This window comes from Primulina eburnea, unplaced genomic scaffold (genome assembly GCF_022965805.1).
Source record: "Primulina eburnea isolate SZY01 unplaced genomic scaffold, ASM2296580v1 ctg973_ERROPOS1174311, whole genome shotgun sequence".
Taxonomy (NCBI): domain Eukaryota; kingdom Viridiplantae; phylum Streptophyta; class Magnoliopsida; order Lamiales; family Gesneriaceae; genus Primulina; species Primulina eburnea.
Window position 1 is genome coordinate 286,577 of NW_027331729.1, and position 19,050 is coordinate 305,626.

Consider the following 19,050-nt stretch of genomic DNA (forward strand, 5'->3'; position numbering starts at 1 on the left):
AGTTTTGAACCGACAACAAAACTAAGATCAAGTTGTAGAATATTTTTTTTTAATATAAAATTCCCATATATTCACTCACATGTTACACATATTTGACCATGCTATCTCAATTTACGGCATTCCTCTATTAATTAACAGTTGTTTTTTACTACATTTCTTTTTTTTTTTTGGCAAAAATTTGTGTGAGACGGTAACGGATCGTATTTGTGAGGCGGATATCTTATTTGGGTCACCCATGAAAAAGTATTACTTTTTATGCTAAAAGTATTACTTTTTATTGTGAATATGGGTAGAGTTGACCCGTCTCACTAATTATGATCCGCGAGACGGTCTCATATGAGACTCACTCTTTTTTTTATGGTGCCATAAAAGGATGACCTGTCGTTTAAAATAACTGATGTGATTACCAATAAATATTGTGAAATATCCGATTTAAGAAAAACTAAAATTAAAAAAAAAACTGAAAATTAGTGAACTAAAACCAAACTAATAACGAAAGAGATGCGATCGAGATTAACACAAGATTAATATTGAGGAAACATGAAACAACTCCAAAAATCCACTTGCACCCAACTGGAGCTTGCATCGGTAGGGCCATGGCTGTTCCTCCGCCCCCCCTCCATCACTCGGATCCCCACTCCCCCAATCATCATCGACACCTGCCATCACATGCAATATAATATTTTCACTCGATGCCCTTTTCAAAACATTAATTATTACATTATTAACAATAATTATCACCCACTAATTATAACATTGTGGGAATTATATTCAAGGAAACTGTTGTATCCAAATAAAAACTACGAGGTGCATGTTAATTGTACCGTCACACGCCCTCTGAGAAAACTCTACTACAAATTAACATCATTAATTAAGAACAACAACAACAAGAAGAATTAAAGAAGATACATGCGATTACATAATCTATATATAAATATATATATATATATATATATATCTTGAATTTTTCCAGATCTTCACCAATATTCACCAGATGTGTCTTCGGGCTCTGGCTCTGGCTCTGGCTCTGACTCGGGCTCAGGCTCCTTGTTCAGATCAATCTCATCGTGGAACAAAGAGGGCTTCAGCGGCTGATGATTCGTTGCATGTTCCCTCTTGCCGACGCTCTGCAGCGCGTCCACCCTAGCACCGACCTCTGCCGCCACCCTCCTTATGGAGTCGGCGGAGAGGTCCTGCAGCCCGCCGGCTGACAGCTCGTCCGGGAAATTCATCTTCGCCGTCGGCCCGCGGAGGTAGTACACAGCCGTGTCGTAGGCTCTCGCCGCCGCCACTGGGGAGCAGTAAGACCCTAGCCAAATTCTCGATCGTTTGTTGGGCTCCCTTATCTCCGCCACCCACTTGCCCCACTTCCGCATCCTTATGCCCTTGTATGGCTTGTCGCTCCTCCTTCGTCCCGCCGCCCTGCTCGCGCTGCCACCCTCCATGTCTGCAAGAAAACCCTCTTCTTGATTTCTTGGTAATACAGGGTCCCGGTTAAATAGGAGGAAGGCTTCAAGAAAAGACAGAAATAGCAACGTGAGGCATGCGAAGAGCTGTGAAATCTGGCGTTGGCTGCGGCTTGAGGATCAAGGTTCTTGTCATCTGGGCGTACAGACACGTTAGTTTATCCTTAAAAGCCAGTTTAATGAGCAAAAACTAGCTTACAAAATGCACCGACACCGCCACAAATCTTCTTCTCTCTCCATCGTTTACGCTCTCTCTCTCTCTCTCCCCTCATATATATATATATATATAGACAGTAGACTGCTTGGGGCCTATGTGTGTGTATCGGTGTAAGCATCTTTACAACGTCAGCCCTTCTTCTTTTCTTTTTATATAGTAGTTAATCAACCATTATATTTTATTGACAGGATTTCAGATATTGGAATTCCATAGGTGAATTAATTTTTTGTATTTATAATAAATTACAAATGAAATATTCTAAAATTATTTATTAATTAGTAATGTTTGGCTTAAAGATCAGATAAAGAATTTTCGGGAAATTATTTTTTATTGACAAATACTTGTGTGAGACGGTCTCACAGATCGTATTTGTGAGACGGATCTCTTATTTGGGTCATCTTATTTGGGTCATCAATGAAAAAATATTATTTTTTATGCTAAGAGTACTACTTTTTATTGAGAATATGGGTAGGGTTGACCCGTCTCACAGACTAGGATCCGTGAGACGGTCTCACATGAGACACACTCTTTTTTATTTGTGTTTGTTTTTGGTAATCTAATATTGGAAGTCAAAACTTAAAATGAGTAGTGGATCTAATGATTAAGATAAATTAATTTCATTTAAAATAAAATTTTTGTACTACTACATAATTCATCAAATACATAATCCTCAAAACATCAAAAACTATTTACTTTCTATAAATTTTTGGTCAAGAATTTAGATGAAGGGGGGGTTAGGTCGGTGGTCGGCAAATTGAAAGATACCCTTGTGACTTGACTTGGACTTGCATTTTGTTTATTACACACACACACAGGATATATGTTCAAAGTTTATATATAAATATCTTCCATACGATTTAGTTATTACAATAAAATTGGAATACCAATTGCCTTGTAAGGGATTTGTAAATTTTAAATATATAAATAATTAATAATATGAAAATAAAAAATTAATTTAATCTCAAGTGATAGCTACTTTTTTTTCCTGTTGACATGTTCAAAGTTCAGAAGTAAGTCCTCGAACTGGTCTGCCGGCTCAGTTGGACTAACTGACGAGTGGTTCAAGTAAAATTGTGTGGAATTAATTATCCATTTTTTCTTACCATATTTTATTTTTATTACAATAATTGAATATTAGATATTATGGGGTGGCTTTAATTTGTTGAGGCTCTTAATTTCTCTAAATTTCTGTAGGTACTCTAGAAATATAATATAATTTTGTATATTAATGTACCATGAAATAAAAAATATTGTAAAATGATGACATAAAATATAAAATAGAACGATAATTGTTTTATGAAATAGAGAGGAATTACTGTGTTCTGGACTACAACCATAGATATACCGAAATGTAGATTATTATTTTTTTTGCATTTTTTGAATTAATACTATATATTCTACCATATTTATTTGGTTATTATTCCTGCTTACTCTATGACTTCAAAGAAATATTTGAAATGCATTTCATTTAATAAGTTCATTAGTATACAATCTTCGTCCATTATAAGCTTGAAAGAGCAACTAAGGAAGATTATTAAAGAGAAATTTAATTTTTTTGGCATGTTTTTTTATTTTTATTCTGTTGTAGGTCGATTTACAGTCTTAGTACACTAATTCGCATTCTCCCTCAATTTTAGTCATTTTTTACTGGAATAATAATGTGACATTAGAAAATGATGGTGTGTTACCGAAAATGATTGGCGTGGCTACGGACATTAATGCTGGAGTGTTCAATCTCGATCATATCAACATTTTCGGTGAAAAATAACTAAAAAATGAAAAAAAAAAATGCAACTTAACTGAAAACATGATCAAAATTTAAAAAACCTATAAATTACAAAATCAGAAATCTAATTTTCTCAATTATTAAATTATTCATTATAATGATTTGGGAAATAATAATTTAAACGATAATAATATGGATTGCTCGATGGAAAACATTAATGATTTTTATTTTATTTTATTTTTTAGGAAACAAGAGTTTCAAAGGAGCATTCTCTGTAAAACAGGAAGCCGATGTTTAGATTATGGCTTGCAATTCATAATTTTGATTAATCATGTATGTGTTAAAAGTCAACATCTAGACTTAATGAAATCAAATAGTAAGATTAAATGTTGAATATTAAATTATTACAAATTTTATCCTTGAACAACCATTTGATTTTTTAATTAAATCGTGATTTTCAGCAAAAAAAATTAGTTTTATTTTTTCTTGTTTTTGGGCATCAGATGGGGTAGCAAAGTCAATGTTCGAATAATATACTCCATTTATTGTTTCTTGTCTCGAACTTACAATTGTAAACAAATAATCCTACTCAAAATTAATTTTCTCGAAAATAAGAAATAATAATTCTCTGGGAACATGCACTCCAATGTATGTAGTTAATTATAACCTGACTATGTGTGGATTAATGAATTTAGATTTGTAAAAGAACGTATTTGAAATACGTGTATTTGAAAAGATTGGTTTTAGGAGTGGATTTGAAATTGAAGCATAAATTGGCTAAAATAAGATATTTCAAATTCTTCATTCTAATTTTGAACCAAATGAATACAATGGATTTGAGATATGGATTTGAAATCAAATTCACTCACATCTTTTATTCCAAACACATTTAGTATATTTTAGTTTGGTATTTATATGAAAGGAAAATATTGAAACTGGTCTTTGGAAGTTTCAGCCGTGATCTATCTTCTAACTAATCAAATTTAATTTAAAGTCTGATATTTTTTTCTTTTTCTTTTTTGGTTTTAGTCTTTTTTTCCCCTAAAGTTTGAAATCAACTCAATGTTAAAACAAGTCAAACCACATTGTTTGGATCAGTTTTCAGTCAATTATAGTTTGGGTTTATTTTAAAATCAACCAAATCGAAAAATGGTCTGGTTCGAGTATTGGATAAAAATAAACTGAACCAAACCATTTATATTAATATAAAAAAATTATGTGATAAAATTTGTTGATTTGGTTTGATTTTTCTTGAGTATAGAAATATTTCATTTGATTTTTAGTTTGCATTATGTTATAAGTTAATTTTGTAACAATACAACTATATAGTGATTTTTCTTAGGTATAGAAATATTTCATTTTATTTTCAGTTTGTATTCTATTATAAGTGTGCTTTCTAACAATACAATTATATTGAGAATTTATTCATCGCAGAGTTTAGCCCAAATAAACAAAATTCTATAACATACATAGTATTTTAATTTATAGTATTCGTGAGACCGTCTCACTGCCAGAGACCTACTCTCTTATAAAATATTCAACTCAATATTAAAAAAATTGAGTAAAAATTCATTAGTAATCCCAACACGCAATTAAAAATAACATTAAATTAAAACATCACACCCAATTTTATCAAACAAACTAATCTCTCGAATATTCAAAACAAATCGGAAAAACTTCATATTTGTTAAGAAAAGAAATAGCTTCATTAATTCACTCAATAGTATGTTAATATTTTTTATACTTGGATCATTTAAAAATTATTGGATTAATTATTTTTTTAAAAAAATTGGCACAAAATTCCTGCAGGACATTAAATCTGCCCTTGCGATAATTCATACTCCATCGGAAGTATCACAGTAAAATCCCATTAATCTAACTGAATAGAATTTTTTTAAAAAAAAAATTCTAAATTCAGTTAGATTCAAGTTATATAATAAGATTGTAAATATGGGAATCTTCAAGAACAGTGGTTGACAGTTTTATGTAGTATTTAACAGTACTCATGTTGCAGAAAAGTACAGGGAATCAACAAATATTTTCTAAATAAGATCAGATTCAATTCAATGATTTAGTCCCAACTTTTGAACCCAAATTAAAAGGACATCAAAATCATTAATAAAGTCATTTACCAAATCCCAGTACAATATTAAAACGTGTTTTTGATGTTAATTGTCTTGATTCAAAGGATTTAATATTATTTTAATTTAATGTACATTGTTTAATTTCCTCCCCACCTCCTTCCCGCAAAAAAAAAAAACAAGAAAAACAAAACAAATCAACAAAAAAAGGTTCAATTTTCTTGCACATACCCGAACCCTCGGGTAGAAGTAAGTTTGAGAATGAGACATGTTGCCGCCCACGTACAACTTCCGATGCAGATAAGTCAATAGTTGGTGAAGAAATCAATGGTCATGCACTAAATTTAAATACGGAGATGGAATAAAAAAATCAAAAGGAAATAAGGTCTGCTTATATATAATTATTAAGGTTGTGATTGGATGGATGAATTCGAAGATATTGATTTTATTTTACTTGATTTGCTACAAAATTGAAGTGAATTTGATCAAGTCATGTTATTATATAGTAGAGAAAATTTTAAAAAACGTGTCCGATTGTGCGTTTTATTTTAAAATTAGAGCATTCCCCTAAGCCGAAATACAAGAGAGATGGCTATTATTATTTATAAGAAAACACACGTAGTAGAGCCTTTTAAAAAATTTGCTCCTATTATATGTGGTTAAAACTAATAACTAGATCAGGGAGCTGAAATTAAATTGAAGGTAAAAACTTGTGTGAGACAGATTTCTTATTTGGGTCACCCATGAAAAAATATTATTTTTTTATGCTAAGAGTATTATTTTTTATTGTGAATATGAGTAAGATTGACCTGTCTCACATATTATGATCCGTGAGACGATCTCACATACGACTCACTCTAAATTGAATTACCTGATCTTTGAAGTGATGATGTAATTTAAAAGGTGATTTCGTCTTAGGATTAAAAAATTGAATGGGTTCTCGCACTAAAATAAAGTCCAAGGATAAGATACCTTACTCGTGAAAAAGAAATTTGTTTTGAATTTTAAATTCTTTCCCATCTCTGGAAAATACAAATTTTTTTTGCTTTAGCACATCAAATTACTTGCTTTTAGCATAATTTTGAAGCTATTTGCTTGCTCTATCTTTGAAGATTGTATGTTTTTTATCAGTTGCTTCAACCTGTATTCAAGTAATATACATTTTTATGGTACTGATTAAATATTTGAGGAACATTATTAAGCACGAATTAGATTGTGAAAAGGGTAGGAGCTGAATTAAACAGCACACAAATTTCAATTTATGCCCAAAAACACAGTATTAAACCAGCACACAACATCAAAAGCACCATCTTTCATATATCAAAACACTGTTCAAACCGACTCGCCGTGCTACACTTTCCTTCGCAATCAATGTCGAACACAGTAGATTCAAGAACCTTTACGAGAAACAGCTTTGTAGAAGCTCTGACGGTTGAAAAAAAATATGTATTCATTTAAAGAAGAGGTGGATACTGCTGGGCCTGCTGCCGAACTCTCTTCTTGTACTCGACAGCATCCTGCATGCAGACAGCGAGTGAATAAAACCTAGCCAACACCAAATTCGAAACGCTATATACTCGAAGATAATAAGTAGCTAATAGCATTCCCAGTGTTAGCCTGCCTATCCTTTCAACTAATTATGATTCTTGCATATTTCTATGCTCCAAATGGACTTCATCATTCCTGATGATTATCGACTTGGAAAAATGTTCGAAATAAGTATTATGCACGCAACATGTATAATATAGGTAATGTGTCAGAGAAGCTCTAGTACCTGGATAAACAGTTGGTACCCATCAGTCTGTGCTGGATCAGACGGATTTGGTTGATCCAACAAATCCTGGACGCCCACCAAAATTTGCTTCACCGTGATGGCAGGTCGCCACCCCTATTCATTAGAAACAAGTAAAGTTCTGATTTGCAGTACATGAAGTGAGCAGTGAGCCAATAATTGTCACAAGGCTAAAACCAACAAAATTGTACATACGCTATCCTCGTTTAGGATTGAGAGGCAAACGGTTCCGGATGGGTATATATTAGGATGAAAAAACCCTGGGGGAAATTTACACTTCGGTGGCTTGCTCGGATAATCTTCACTAAAGTGCATTGTAAGAGGGTAAAAACCTCCTTCCCAATCAGACTGCAAGATTTTTTATAATTAAACACACAAAGAAACAATCCAAATTAACGACTAGATGGTGACTGCTAGTAACCATATTTAACAAAGAAATTACGAACATCATTCCATCAAATCAGATATTTCACTTAGAACTCAACAATCTCAACCTAAAGAGTGGCCAAGAAAATGAATATCCTCTTTTCTCCGGCTTAATTTATCACATAATGATTTTAGTGATACACTTTTGTTAAGTCAAACTCAGGCAAAATGTTAACCTAAAAAATTTGGGCACTTGAAGCATACTTCGAGATAGATGGAACTTCTCATAATCACGTAGGGACAACCGAAAGTTATGCTTCGTCAGTTTTGATCAAATAAATATTGAACTTCGCATTCCTCGAAAACAAAAAGGTTATATGTGTTGAACTTTCTCATTCAATATGCTATCATCCAAATTTGGATGTAAAAAAGGATATATCTAGTATATCTGGCTTGTTAATTTAAAAATTGGCTATAGTAGCATATAACTGAGACAAACATGCATATAACTGAGATAAACATATCGAACGAAGTCATACCACTATAAGATGACCATACTAATATCTTCAACAGTTCGACTATGTTAATCAAACCAAGTCTTGCTATTACAAGGTACACTGTTTATGTTCCATTGGTATCAAGATATACGAGCACTGCATGACCGTTAAGTTGCTTGTTCCAGTAAACCGTTAAGCTAATTAAGGTCATAAAAAATCAATGTCTTGCATCCTCGTCATATGATGAGCGCGAAAAGAGAAAAAAAATATTCCCAAGCCATCACATAAAGATGGTTTGCCACCAAAAAAGCACAATGAAACACATAATGGCCTACCAAAAAAGTAGAACAAAAGTCATAGGAGTTTAGAAGAATAAAGAGAAACAATCTGCTAACCACAATAATAATATGGGAAAATCAATCCTCTAGGTTATCATGTTTTCTGTTTTTTGTCGTTTAACTAGTCATTGTTAGGTCTAAGTCCTATAACTTTTCTTTTTGTTGGTTTTTAATTCTGTTTAGACATAGTCGGCGTTTTCAATGTCATGACAGCCCTTGACGACTACTAAGATCAAATTTGACAAATTATAGAACGAATCAGAAACACGGGACAACTTATGAAACCAAACGGGACAACCAGATAATAAAGTTGGGTATCATTGTTCTGAGAAGATGATAATCAACAGTTAGCAAGCCCCAGCATCGTATGTAATCATGCTTCTCATGAGTCATGTACATGTATATATAAAGATATCTTATTTAGACATTAAATCTATAACTCCAAGGATGCTGAAAACGTATCTAATGTTCAAATAAATGCTGCACATGCTGATCAAAATAACATCGGAGGATACCGTAAAATACTTACCCCGGCCTTACCAGGGATTGTGCAGTGCCATACCATCAAATTCACTGTACCATCGGGCAGAATCTCCGGTTTAGCCACAAAACCCTGGAAAATCCAAGGCATTTGACACAAAAAAAAAGTGTTCCGAATTAAACAACAAATCGACGAACATATATAAAATAAAATAAAAACAAACAACAAGATACGAAAAAAGTCACAATCGAACATGAGGATGATTCTTTCGCCAGGCTTTTCGTTCTTCAGCGAGCCGTCCTCGCGCGATTCCTCCAGACATTGTTCTCGAAAACAGAAGATTACTCTTCAATCTCAACAAAATTCCTTCAGACTACAAAGAGAGTGAGAAAATTACGAGTAAATTTTTGCACTGGATTTGATCTTCGGGGTTCGTGAATATATTTGAGAACGGACGGCTGAGATTTGATCCAGTATAAGGGTGGGCAAAGTCACGCGACTATTAGAAAGTAAGACCGAAAGCGTTGGATTAGTTTGAATCTTTTCTGGGGACCTTCTCGGGGAAAAGGTGGAAAAGGAAACGCGACTTTTGATTTTTAATTCTGGCGTGAAAAAGGAATTTCGTTAATTATTCTAAAAATTGAATATTTTTTTAAAAATTGTTGTATTCTTTGAAAATCCTAAAATATTATATTTTCAAAGAAAGATTTATTGGTAATAACTGAAATACAAGCCTTTTTTCAGCAGTTATAAAAAAAATGTTAACTTCATTATAGTTATTGAATTAATAAAAAAAATAACAATTAGATTATTTTTAGCAATTTTATTTTATTTTTGGAGTTATTGATATTCAATCTAATTTTTTTTTGTTGTAACGAGAACCCCGCATCCACTATCCGTAGTTGCTCATTAAAACACAATTTCTTCTTGACATTGAAAATTGTTAATACAAAATCGCCTTGCATGAATTAAAGAGCCCACCGTTCTTAAAATAATAATAATAATAATAATAATAATAATAATAATAATAATACTAATAATAATAATAATAATAATAATAATAATCGGGTCCTTAATTTGCACCCTCTGTGCATACGCGTGAAAGACAGCCTCTTGACCAATAATTCAATATAAGCTCACTAATGCTAAGATTATTTTCCACATTCTTCATTTCACATTTATCATTGAAAATTACGTTGCTCATAAACGTATATGAAATAAATATATTGTGTGGATCAGAAGTTAGTGTTGTACTCTGGTGTTGTCAACACGAGCACACAACATACCGCGGAAATTTATTTTTAACACACACGTGAACTTCAATGAATACACATCAGATTTAAATTATGCACAAATACGAATACTTGTGCAATGCTTCATGGCCAAAAATTCACTAGAAAAATTATGTAAATAATTTACACCAAACAATGCTAGTGAGAACAATATCAAAACTAAATTCCTTGACACGCCAAAGAATTATATAACTTCAGAGTAAATTACAACTTAAAGTCGGGATGCATAAACACAAACACGCAAAAACCGAAACCAAATGAAACACCACTTCTCAAAATTCGATCACTTAAGCTCTTCACGCGGACGTCTTCAAGTCCAAAAATTCAGCAGCGACGTCGACCCTTTTCCATCATCGATGGTCATATTTATATCAGACCTTGACCTAGATCTTCATAGATACTCCTTACCTACATACAAGAAAACAAGAATTTAATTAGAATCAAACTCTACACAAGATTGACATATATAATATATCTTGTAGATAATTTTCCAAATTATATTGAATAATTCCAAAAATATGATTAGGTATATCTAAGGAGACAAATCATTATTTTAATCTAGAAATGCAAAATAAAATATTGAGTAATTTGGAATCGAGGATTCCTTTCAATCATCTCTTTAAAAAGGTGTCAAGATATTTATCCTTAGAATTTATTGTAAGATAAATTCAGATACTGCATATTTTGCAGGCAACCGAAGGACCGAGCAATCGGGCCTGTGAGATGGTTCTGGCCCTAAAACAGAATTTCAGACAAGATAGAATGCAGGCAAATAAGAAAATTTGAACGTGAATCCCAACCAATCTTAGACGCAATAATATATGAACTTCCACAAAAAAGTAAAGACACTTCCAAGTTTATAAGTGCAACTGAAGGTATAATCCAAATAAGGTATTCCAATCTCTGTTAAATAATATGTACCGACAAAATAGGACTCCATTGTCCACATGGTAAAAAGGTACTAAGATGCCATAACTTTTTTTAACATGTGTACAGAAAATTGGCCCTCACCACCGCTGCCCAAATTGTAAGAAATAACAAGACTTGCATATTCTCTCATTAAATGTAATTAATATTTTACATTATTCTTTTTTAAAAAAATAAAAAAAAGAGAGAGAAAAAATCCAAAAATTATTTCACCTTCAAATAATGTGGCCAACTTCCACATCTCTCTCATGCCATCATGCCATGGACAACGAAACCTAAATAAGATCGGTTACCTTTGTTACTTCTCCCAATCCAAAGATCTTAATCATGAAATTCTGATATATTTTAAAATTAAACCAAAATTTTATCTCAAATTCCCATTTCGGAAATTATATTTAAAAAAAATTTGTAAGCTGGTATATTTTAGCTTTTTGTCAAATAAACCATCGAATTTTGGTATTAAAATAATAAATCAATACTTTTTCTGTTTCATTTTTATTTTATTTTTATAATGTTGATATTTCACAGAACATTAATGATGTAAACATTAAATATAATTGATCTGATGTTACGTCTTTACTCCGAAAAAACAAGATTAGTCAGGAAGAAACGACCCAACTTCCAGTCTTCCACAGCCTGTCAAACGAGGTTATTGGCTTTTTCTTTCTAAACCTAGAGTTAGACCGACCGACAAGGATTACAACTTTAAATGCATGCAAGCAATTAAGATTGCAGAAAACTTTTTACTGACACTGTCCAAGATAAATGTAGGGTTTAAGCATTTATTAATAAAACCAGTAGGCATTGAAGTTTTGGGTTACCATGCAGACCACTACTCACTCGAAAGCACATGGAGTAGTGGTCTGAATTAAATGGGTGTCGAGACCTAAAAACGAGCGCATGTAAGTGATCCCAACTCTTAGACATCTCAACCCCAAATTTAGATTTGCCAATTATTTTTAAGAAATTAAAGGATGATGAGTCCTCAATATCACAAAAAAAGAAAAAAAATGATGACATTTTTTGGTTTTAATCTTATGACATGTTAAAGTTTTGTTTTCGTACAATAAGATTTTCTTTTTCCTTTTTTTTTTGTCTGAAACCACTAGTTTTATCGATGTTTTCACATGTGACTCACGTGACAAGAATAAACATGTATTACATATATTAAAATGATCTATCTAAGAAAAAAATAAGAGAATGTCAATTTTTTCTTTCCATTTTGAAATATTAAGGGTTATTTTCTTTATTTTCTCATTTATTTTTGCTTAGATGAATTTTAATGTGTGTAATATATGTTTTATTCGCGTCACATAAACTACTTAGGATAGCATCGATTCTAAGTAAGCCATACTCGATTGATCTAGTGGATTCTAGCGAAAAAAAATCTAAGCTATTTGATGAAAATCAAATTTTGATAGCTGATCTGATTTGGTTGTCAATTAATAAAATATTAACTTAACTATTATTTAATAATATTTATAAAAACAATTGTTGCATTATTGAGCTTCACAATAAAAAAACTATTTTCAAAAAATTATCAGAGTATCTCATATGAAAAACCCAAATGATCGGAAAATCGTTATTTTATTTTTTTAAAAAAATCAAATTAGTTTTTATAAAAGTGTTTTTTTTTTTAAAAAAAACATTTATAGAATGTTCTAAAAGTTGATTTGAAAATAAATATGTATTTAAATAACTATATTATTAAAACGTTTTTAGAGATGAAAATGTGTTTGTTCAACTATTTAAAGAAAATTGTTAAAATTAATTTAAAAAAATTTGGATAATTATTCTAAAAAACATTTTCATTATCGTTAAACTCGTGTTTTTTATTCTAAAATATCAAAAAATACCTCTGAATTGTTCTTAAAAATTAAATTTGAAGAACCTTTTAAAAAATAATTTTTAAAGAACGTTTTACAAAAATATTATTCAAGCATATAAGTAAGACTGAGTGTTCGTCGAATTACTAAAAGCTATAATTGTTGGTAACGGTATAATTCAAATATTTTAAAATGCACAACAACACTACGTCATGTTTCGATTGCTTTGTACCCAACAATCTTTCTCTCGATAATTACACTCTTATATTCAATAAAAATTGAACTCGTGATCTCGGCTCTTATAACAACTGTAAGACTAAACGTTTGCCGCTTTATAAAAAATTATAGCTGGTGATAATGATGTTTTTATCTGCCTCAGCTTCACGGATGGGACGAGGACGAGAGCTGAGCACGCACGCTTAACACCTCGCGCTGCTTACGTCTCTCTAAGAATCAAATTTCAATTGCTCTACTAACTAATAACAATTATTTCACCTAGCAATATATTTTAAATTATTATAATTTTAACTTATACATCACTAAAAATATTATTTTAAAGTATTTTAATTTTAACTTGTACATCACTAAAAATATTATTTTAAAGTATTTGTCCAAATGATCCATAATCAGATATAAATTTTTGTTTTGCGATACCCTGCATCTGGTGGGAAGATGATATACGCACCACGGCAGCCGCTTGAGTCGTGTCAAAAGTCAACTCAGTTGTCTTTCATATTTATCTCTTAGATAAAAATAATAATAATTATTCATTTTAATATTATCCAACTAGAACTATATATGGTCCCCGATATTAAATTTACAAATTGATTAATACGGTGTTGATTGACTATTGAGTCCAACCAACTTTGATGATAAAAATTAAAAATATTTTATTGTAGTAGTACATTACCACAAAAGAGCGACACATTAGAAATAAACCGCCATTTGGTTCGAGAAACTATTCTTGATAAATTTATCAAAACGGCACATATATCTTCTTTTTTTTTTTTTTTTTTTAAGAAAATGCACATAATTCTTAGAAATATAAAGATTAAACGTGGATATTTGAAATCTTAGAGTATGGATTTTTAATGAACCAATTCTTGAAGTCGAGATTCGTATGGATCCGAGAGTTTCTCAAGGCCAAAAATAGAGATGGATCAAAGAATCTGCAATAAAGTACAAAGTTGTAACTTTAAAAATATTTCATGAAGAAAATAGCACCCTACGTTTACTTTTATCAAACCCAAAACTTGTATTTGAGCTGAAATTAATTAGGCACAAGCCCGATATGATAATTTGGAGCTGAAATTAATTAGGCACAAGCCCGATATGATAATTTGGTCTACAAAGTTTAATCAAAGCCTATTAATTATTCTAAATAATTTGATTTAGCTTGGTTGTCGGCCAGCGGGTTCATTTGATGATCGTGGGAAGTTAAAAAAAACAAGAGTTCTGAAATGAAACAAAAAAAGGCTTAGAATAGATCATAAACAAGCCTTTTTACCCATAGTGGGTCTAATATGATATCGTCTCACGGATTCTAATCTGTGAGATGGATCAACCTTACTCATATTCACAGTAAAAAGTTATATTCTTGGCACAGAAAATAGGCAAAAACTCGTGTGAGACGGTCTTACGGGTCGTATTTGTAAGACGGATATCTTATTTGAGTAATTCATGAAAAAATATTACTTTTTATGCTAAGAAAATTACTTTTTATTGTGAATATCGGTAGGGTTGACCCGTCTCACATGTAAAGCCTTATGTGACCGTCTCACAAAAGACCTACTCTAAAAAATAATACTTTTTCACAGATGACCCAAATAAGAGATTCGTCTCACAAATACGACCTGTGAGATCGTTTTACACAAATTTTTGTCTACTTCCCACGGATATATACTAAAATGGGAAACAGATATTATACTCCCTGGATGTCTGGATATGGTTTTCTTGGTGTTTTTATCTTCAAGTTAGATAAGATATCAGTCTCTCTCACCTGATATATGTGACATCCAAACTTTCTCACGCCGAAATTTAATTTAAAGTAAAAGTAGACATATATGTGAGCAAATTTAAATATTTCACATTTGTAATTTAAGCCCAGTAATTTAAATTTCGAAACGGTACATATTTTCCCCAAAATTATTAACAATGGAAAAACATGCCCACAGTGTCAAAATCCCCCATGGGGAAGGAGCTAGCAAGAGGACATCGTGATATATTTCACCAAAATTATTAACATTTTAAATTTATCGTAGTTTCGGAAGAACGGATATAGAACAGACATAGGAAAAAAATATTTGTAATATTCTGATCAGTTCGATCTTTGTAATATTATGACCAGTTCATGATCATAGGAAAAATATTTAAAAAGTTAAAGTTCCTATATATGCAGTAAAGGTCTGGGGATAGAAATAGGTGTAACAATGAAGAGGACATAACACATGAAATGGAATTTAGACGAGTTTGAAGTGACAAATAATTATGATTGTAAATTGGATATCATGTATTTGATTATTGTTAGAACAGAGGGTGACTCTCAAGGTTAGCAGTTGTGAAGTACACTCAAAAGACTTTGTGCTTTGGATAGAGGTGCAGCTGGACAACTGGAAAAAGGCAAGAGTTAGTTCAACTGGCGGTTATCTCTTGTGGACAAGTATATATATACATATATCTTGGTTAAAGGAGGAGACAAGAGATTGCAGGAGAACGTAAATCAAGAAGTGCACCGATAGGGAGAAACATTGAGAGCATTTGAGAGATAGATCATTTGTGATTCAATTTTTGACTATTGTTTTGTGCGCTTGTAATCTGTTCTTTGTGATATTCATCAATAAAAGGTTTGGCTGGTTCCTTCCGTGGACGTAGGCGTTTCTCATCGCCGAACCACGTATATGATAGCGTCGTATCAAAAGCATTAGTGTTGATTCATTGTTGTGCCGTGATCGTGTTCATATCTATAGCTTATCGATTATTCTTCACAATTATTGTCACTATATATGATCCTAATACTAAAAATCTATATATGAAGTTCGTGGAAGAGAAAACAAACGGAAAATAAGATTGGTTCTAATAACTGAACAGCAGGAGAACTCGAGAAAGTACAAACTATGTGATAAAAGCTCCAATAGTCAACAGGAAGAGGGGTCCAAATTTGTACAAATTTGAGCAGCAAATAGCACAATGACACCGAAGTAGCCAACAACAAAAGTTCAAGCAAAAGTTGTAGCCAAACTATGTTTCAAGTACATGAAAAAACAGCTCACACTGAACAAGAATTCACCATTTTACTTCTTATCCAGTTCATTCGTAAGCTATAAATTTGAACTGCTATTACCGATTGATAACCTCCGAAAAGCACAAGCAACGAGAGTCCTTCCGGCAAGAAGGCTAAACCTAGACTTACTGGACGATCTACCTCCGTTACTCGTTGATGGAACATCAACTTCTGCTGGAGCAACATTCGCACCAACACCAGTTATTGTTCCATTGATTATTGATGGGAACTCTACCCCGTCATCATGGGCTCCTCCACCACTAGTACTCACCTCCATGGCCTCAGGTTCGATCTCATCGACATCCAAATTCACAGCCAGAGTTACCCTTCTGGCCCTCAGCCAGTCTGCAACTTCACTCGTCACTCCCTTGCACTTCTTCACTTTCATCTTCACCAAATTGGGACACCCAAAAGCGAACGCCTCAATCCCTGCATCTGTCACACGACAACCCTTTATGCAAAGCTTCTTCAATGCCACACATTTAACTGCAATACACGATATCTCGGGATCGCCTATTGTTTCACTTCCACAAAGGGCCAATCTTTCCAACTTTTGACAATTTGAAGCCATAGCCATCAAACTCACGGAACTCGGGTTCACCCCAATAAGAACCAGTTCCACAAGATTCACACAATTCTTGGCAATCGAAATCAGACCCTCATCGCCTATCCTGTTCGTCCTCCACCCATCTATATGTAGCTTCCTCAAAAGCTTACAAGTCTCGGCAATTGCCGAAATCCCATCATTCGAGCAGTCAGGAGCCTTTACCAGGTGCAAGATCTCCAAATCCGGGCACTTCGAAATAGCCATTAGCCCCACATCACTCACTTGCAGCCTCTCCAAATGTATCTCAGTCAAACAATTCTTCTTCCTAGTAATAGTTTCCAGTAACATATCCCAATCACCCAAACACCTCAAAACCTTCAAAGTTTTCAAATTTTTGGATCCAATCATCAATGACCCAAAACACTGGCCGTTGTAAAGCTCCTTGAGAGTAATTGACTTCAGCGACGATGCTGCAACCCCTGGTCCAATCATCTCAGCAGTATATAAATCATTAATTCCCCGCAAACGTTTAACCGAAAGTTCCTCGAGCGAATATGAATTATCCAACAGAGCGTTCATGCCTTTGGCTCCAAACATACACGATCCGCATGAAAATTTACGCAAATATTTACAATTTTGTGCTAAAGCCAACATTCCCTGATCAGAGATCTCACGGCAGCCGCGGAGCTTGAGGCGGGTGAGTTTGCGGCATCGGAGGGAAATCAAGGTCAACGCATCGTCGTTTATGCTAACGGACTTTCGGTCGCAGCGGAGGGCAAGCTTAGTGACCGAATCAAAACGGGCGAATATCACGGGGAGGTGAGTAGAAACCTCGTTTGTGCCGTTAAGAGCAAGGCGGATGCGGCTCTGTCCTTCAACGGCGAGCCAGCGTCGGCAGACCATGGAGCACCGGTTCCTGTCGCCGGAGCTCAAAGACTGGAATATTAGAGCTAAGCATTCATCGGGAATCTCGGACGAGTAATCGTGTCGTTGATCTACAGAGACGCCCACCGCAGGCCGTGGATTCGAGTCATCGGAGCAGGACTCTCGGATAAAGTTGGGATGAAGGATATGATTCGAACTCTCGGGCGAATAGTCTTGGATGGAGGCGCTTTGGCCCATTTCAGGTTGTTTCACGACGGCGAGAGGAAAAAACGCGCCGCCGGGGGGTAAGGGAATTTGGTGGTCGGATTGAGTTCAGATTTGGAAGATGAGGTGAATATAAATGTGTGGTATTAAAAGATTTGACCCGTCAAAAAGGGATAGGTATAAATTACAATGGAACTTTTTAATTTTTTTTTTGAAAAATACTATTATTAATTAATTTATAATCGAAATACAAATATTTGAAATCACACTCTTTATTAATTTAAACAATTAAACAAATATAATATAACCTGAATACATTTTACTGTATCAAAATGTTTCAAGAGTTGCATAATTATATTAAGTTTTGGGAAATGTTGGATCCTACGAAGGTAATTCATACTTTATTATAGAAAAGCAAAATGATTACTTATTTGTAACTTTTTCCAATGCCAAGGCTCCCTTTATCCAGAATTTGGTGCTTTAATGCTTAGGATTCCAGTACCCCATTTCGACGTTGTCCAAGTGTCCACCCAGCGCCCATTTTAATAATTTAGCCCCAATAAATTTTGTCAAATTATCATAGATTTCAAAGGCCACTAACTGCGGATTTTAATAATAATAATAATAATATAAAAATCATGTTATATCACCAAAAAATATGGATTAAACCCCTAAAGAAAATTGTAGATGTATTCACTACAAGAAAAACGGGACTATTTTTTATAAACTAACTATCTTGAACAGCGATAGTTATGACAAAAAACTAAAACCTTAAAAAAAAAATACATATATCACTGTAAATTCATAATGCATAAAATATAGGCTTGCGGTGTGCAGATTGGCCAATTTATGCCCACATTTTGAATGAGTTGAAAAAATTTCAACCCAACCCATTTTAGTTATGTGACGGAACCGATCGATCTGATGAGTGCAATCCATATTAACGATTCTAAAAATTACTCCAGAGATAGCAATCGCAGTATGATAATTAATATATACTATCTATGCTATTCTATTAAGTTTGAGATACTTAAAGTAACTAATTTTGGTGTCATAGTCTGTTTTAATAATTATATATATTAATAAAATGTTAAAATTTTAATGCAAGTTATATGTCGTTCAGCG

At 33.1% G+C, this 19,050-nt stretch overlaps 3 protein-coding genes across 3 annotated transcripts; all 3 read right to left on the minus strand.

Moving 5' to 3' along the window:
- Nucleotides 1-624: 624 nt before the first annotated feature.
- On the minus strand, nt 625-1,749 carry LOC140822595 (ethylene-responsive transcription factor ERF011-like). The gene has a single exon (XM_073183376.1). It carries the CDS (start codon nt 1,443-1,445, stop codon nt 978-980), a length of 468 nt encoding a protein of 155 aa, XP_073039477.1. The 5' UTR covers nt 1,446-1,749; the 3' UTR covers nt 625-977.
- A 5,033-nt stretch (nt 1,750-6,782) lies between these two features.
- LOC140822586 (SUMO-conjugating enzyme SCE1-like) lies at nt 6,783-9,405 on the minus strand. The gene is made up of 5 exons (XM_073183367.1): nt 9,218-9,405; nt 9,013-9,096; nt 7,478-7,630; nt 7,265-7,378; nt 6,783-7,007 (listed from the first exon to the last, which is right to left on the minus strand). The coding sequence occupies exons 1-5, from the start codon at nt 9,284-9,286 to the stop codon at nt 6,945-6,947; spliced, it is 483 nt and encodes a 160-aa protein (XP_073039468.1). The 5' UTR covers nt 9,287-9,405; the 3' UTR covers nt 6,783-6,944.
- A 6,697-nt stretch (nt 9,406-16,102) lies between these two features.
- On the minus strand, nt 16,103-18,078 carry LOC140822585 (F-box protein At1g47056-like). Its single transcript, XM_073183366.1, has one exon. It carries the CDS (start codon nt 17,956-17,958, stop codon nt 16,327-16,329), a length of 1,632 nt encoding a protein of 543 aa, XP_073039467.1. The 5' UTR covers nt 17,959-18,078; the 3' UTR covers nt 16,103-16,326.
- Between the last annotated feature and the right edge of the window lie 972 nt (nt 18,079-19,050).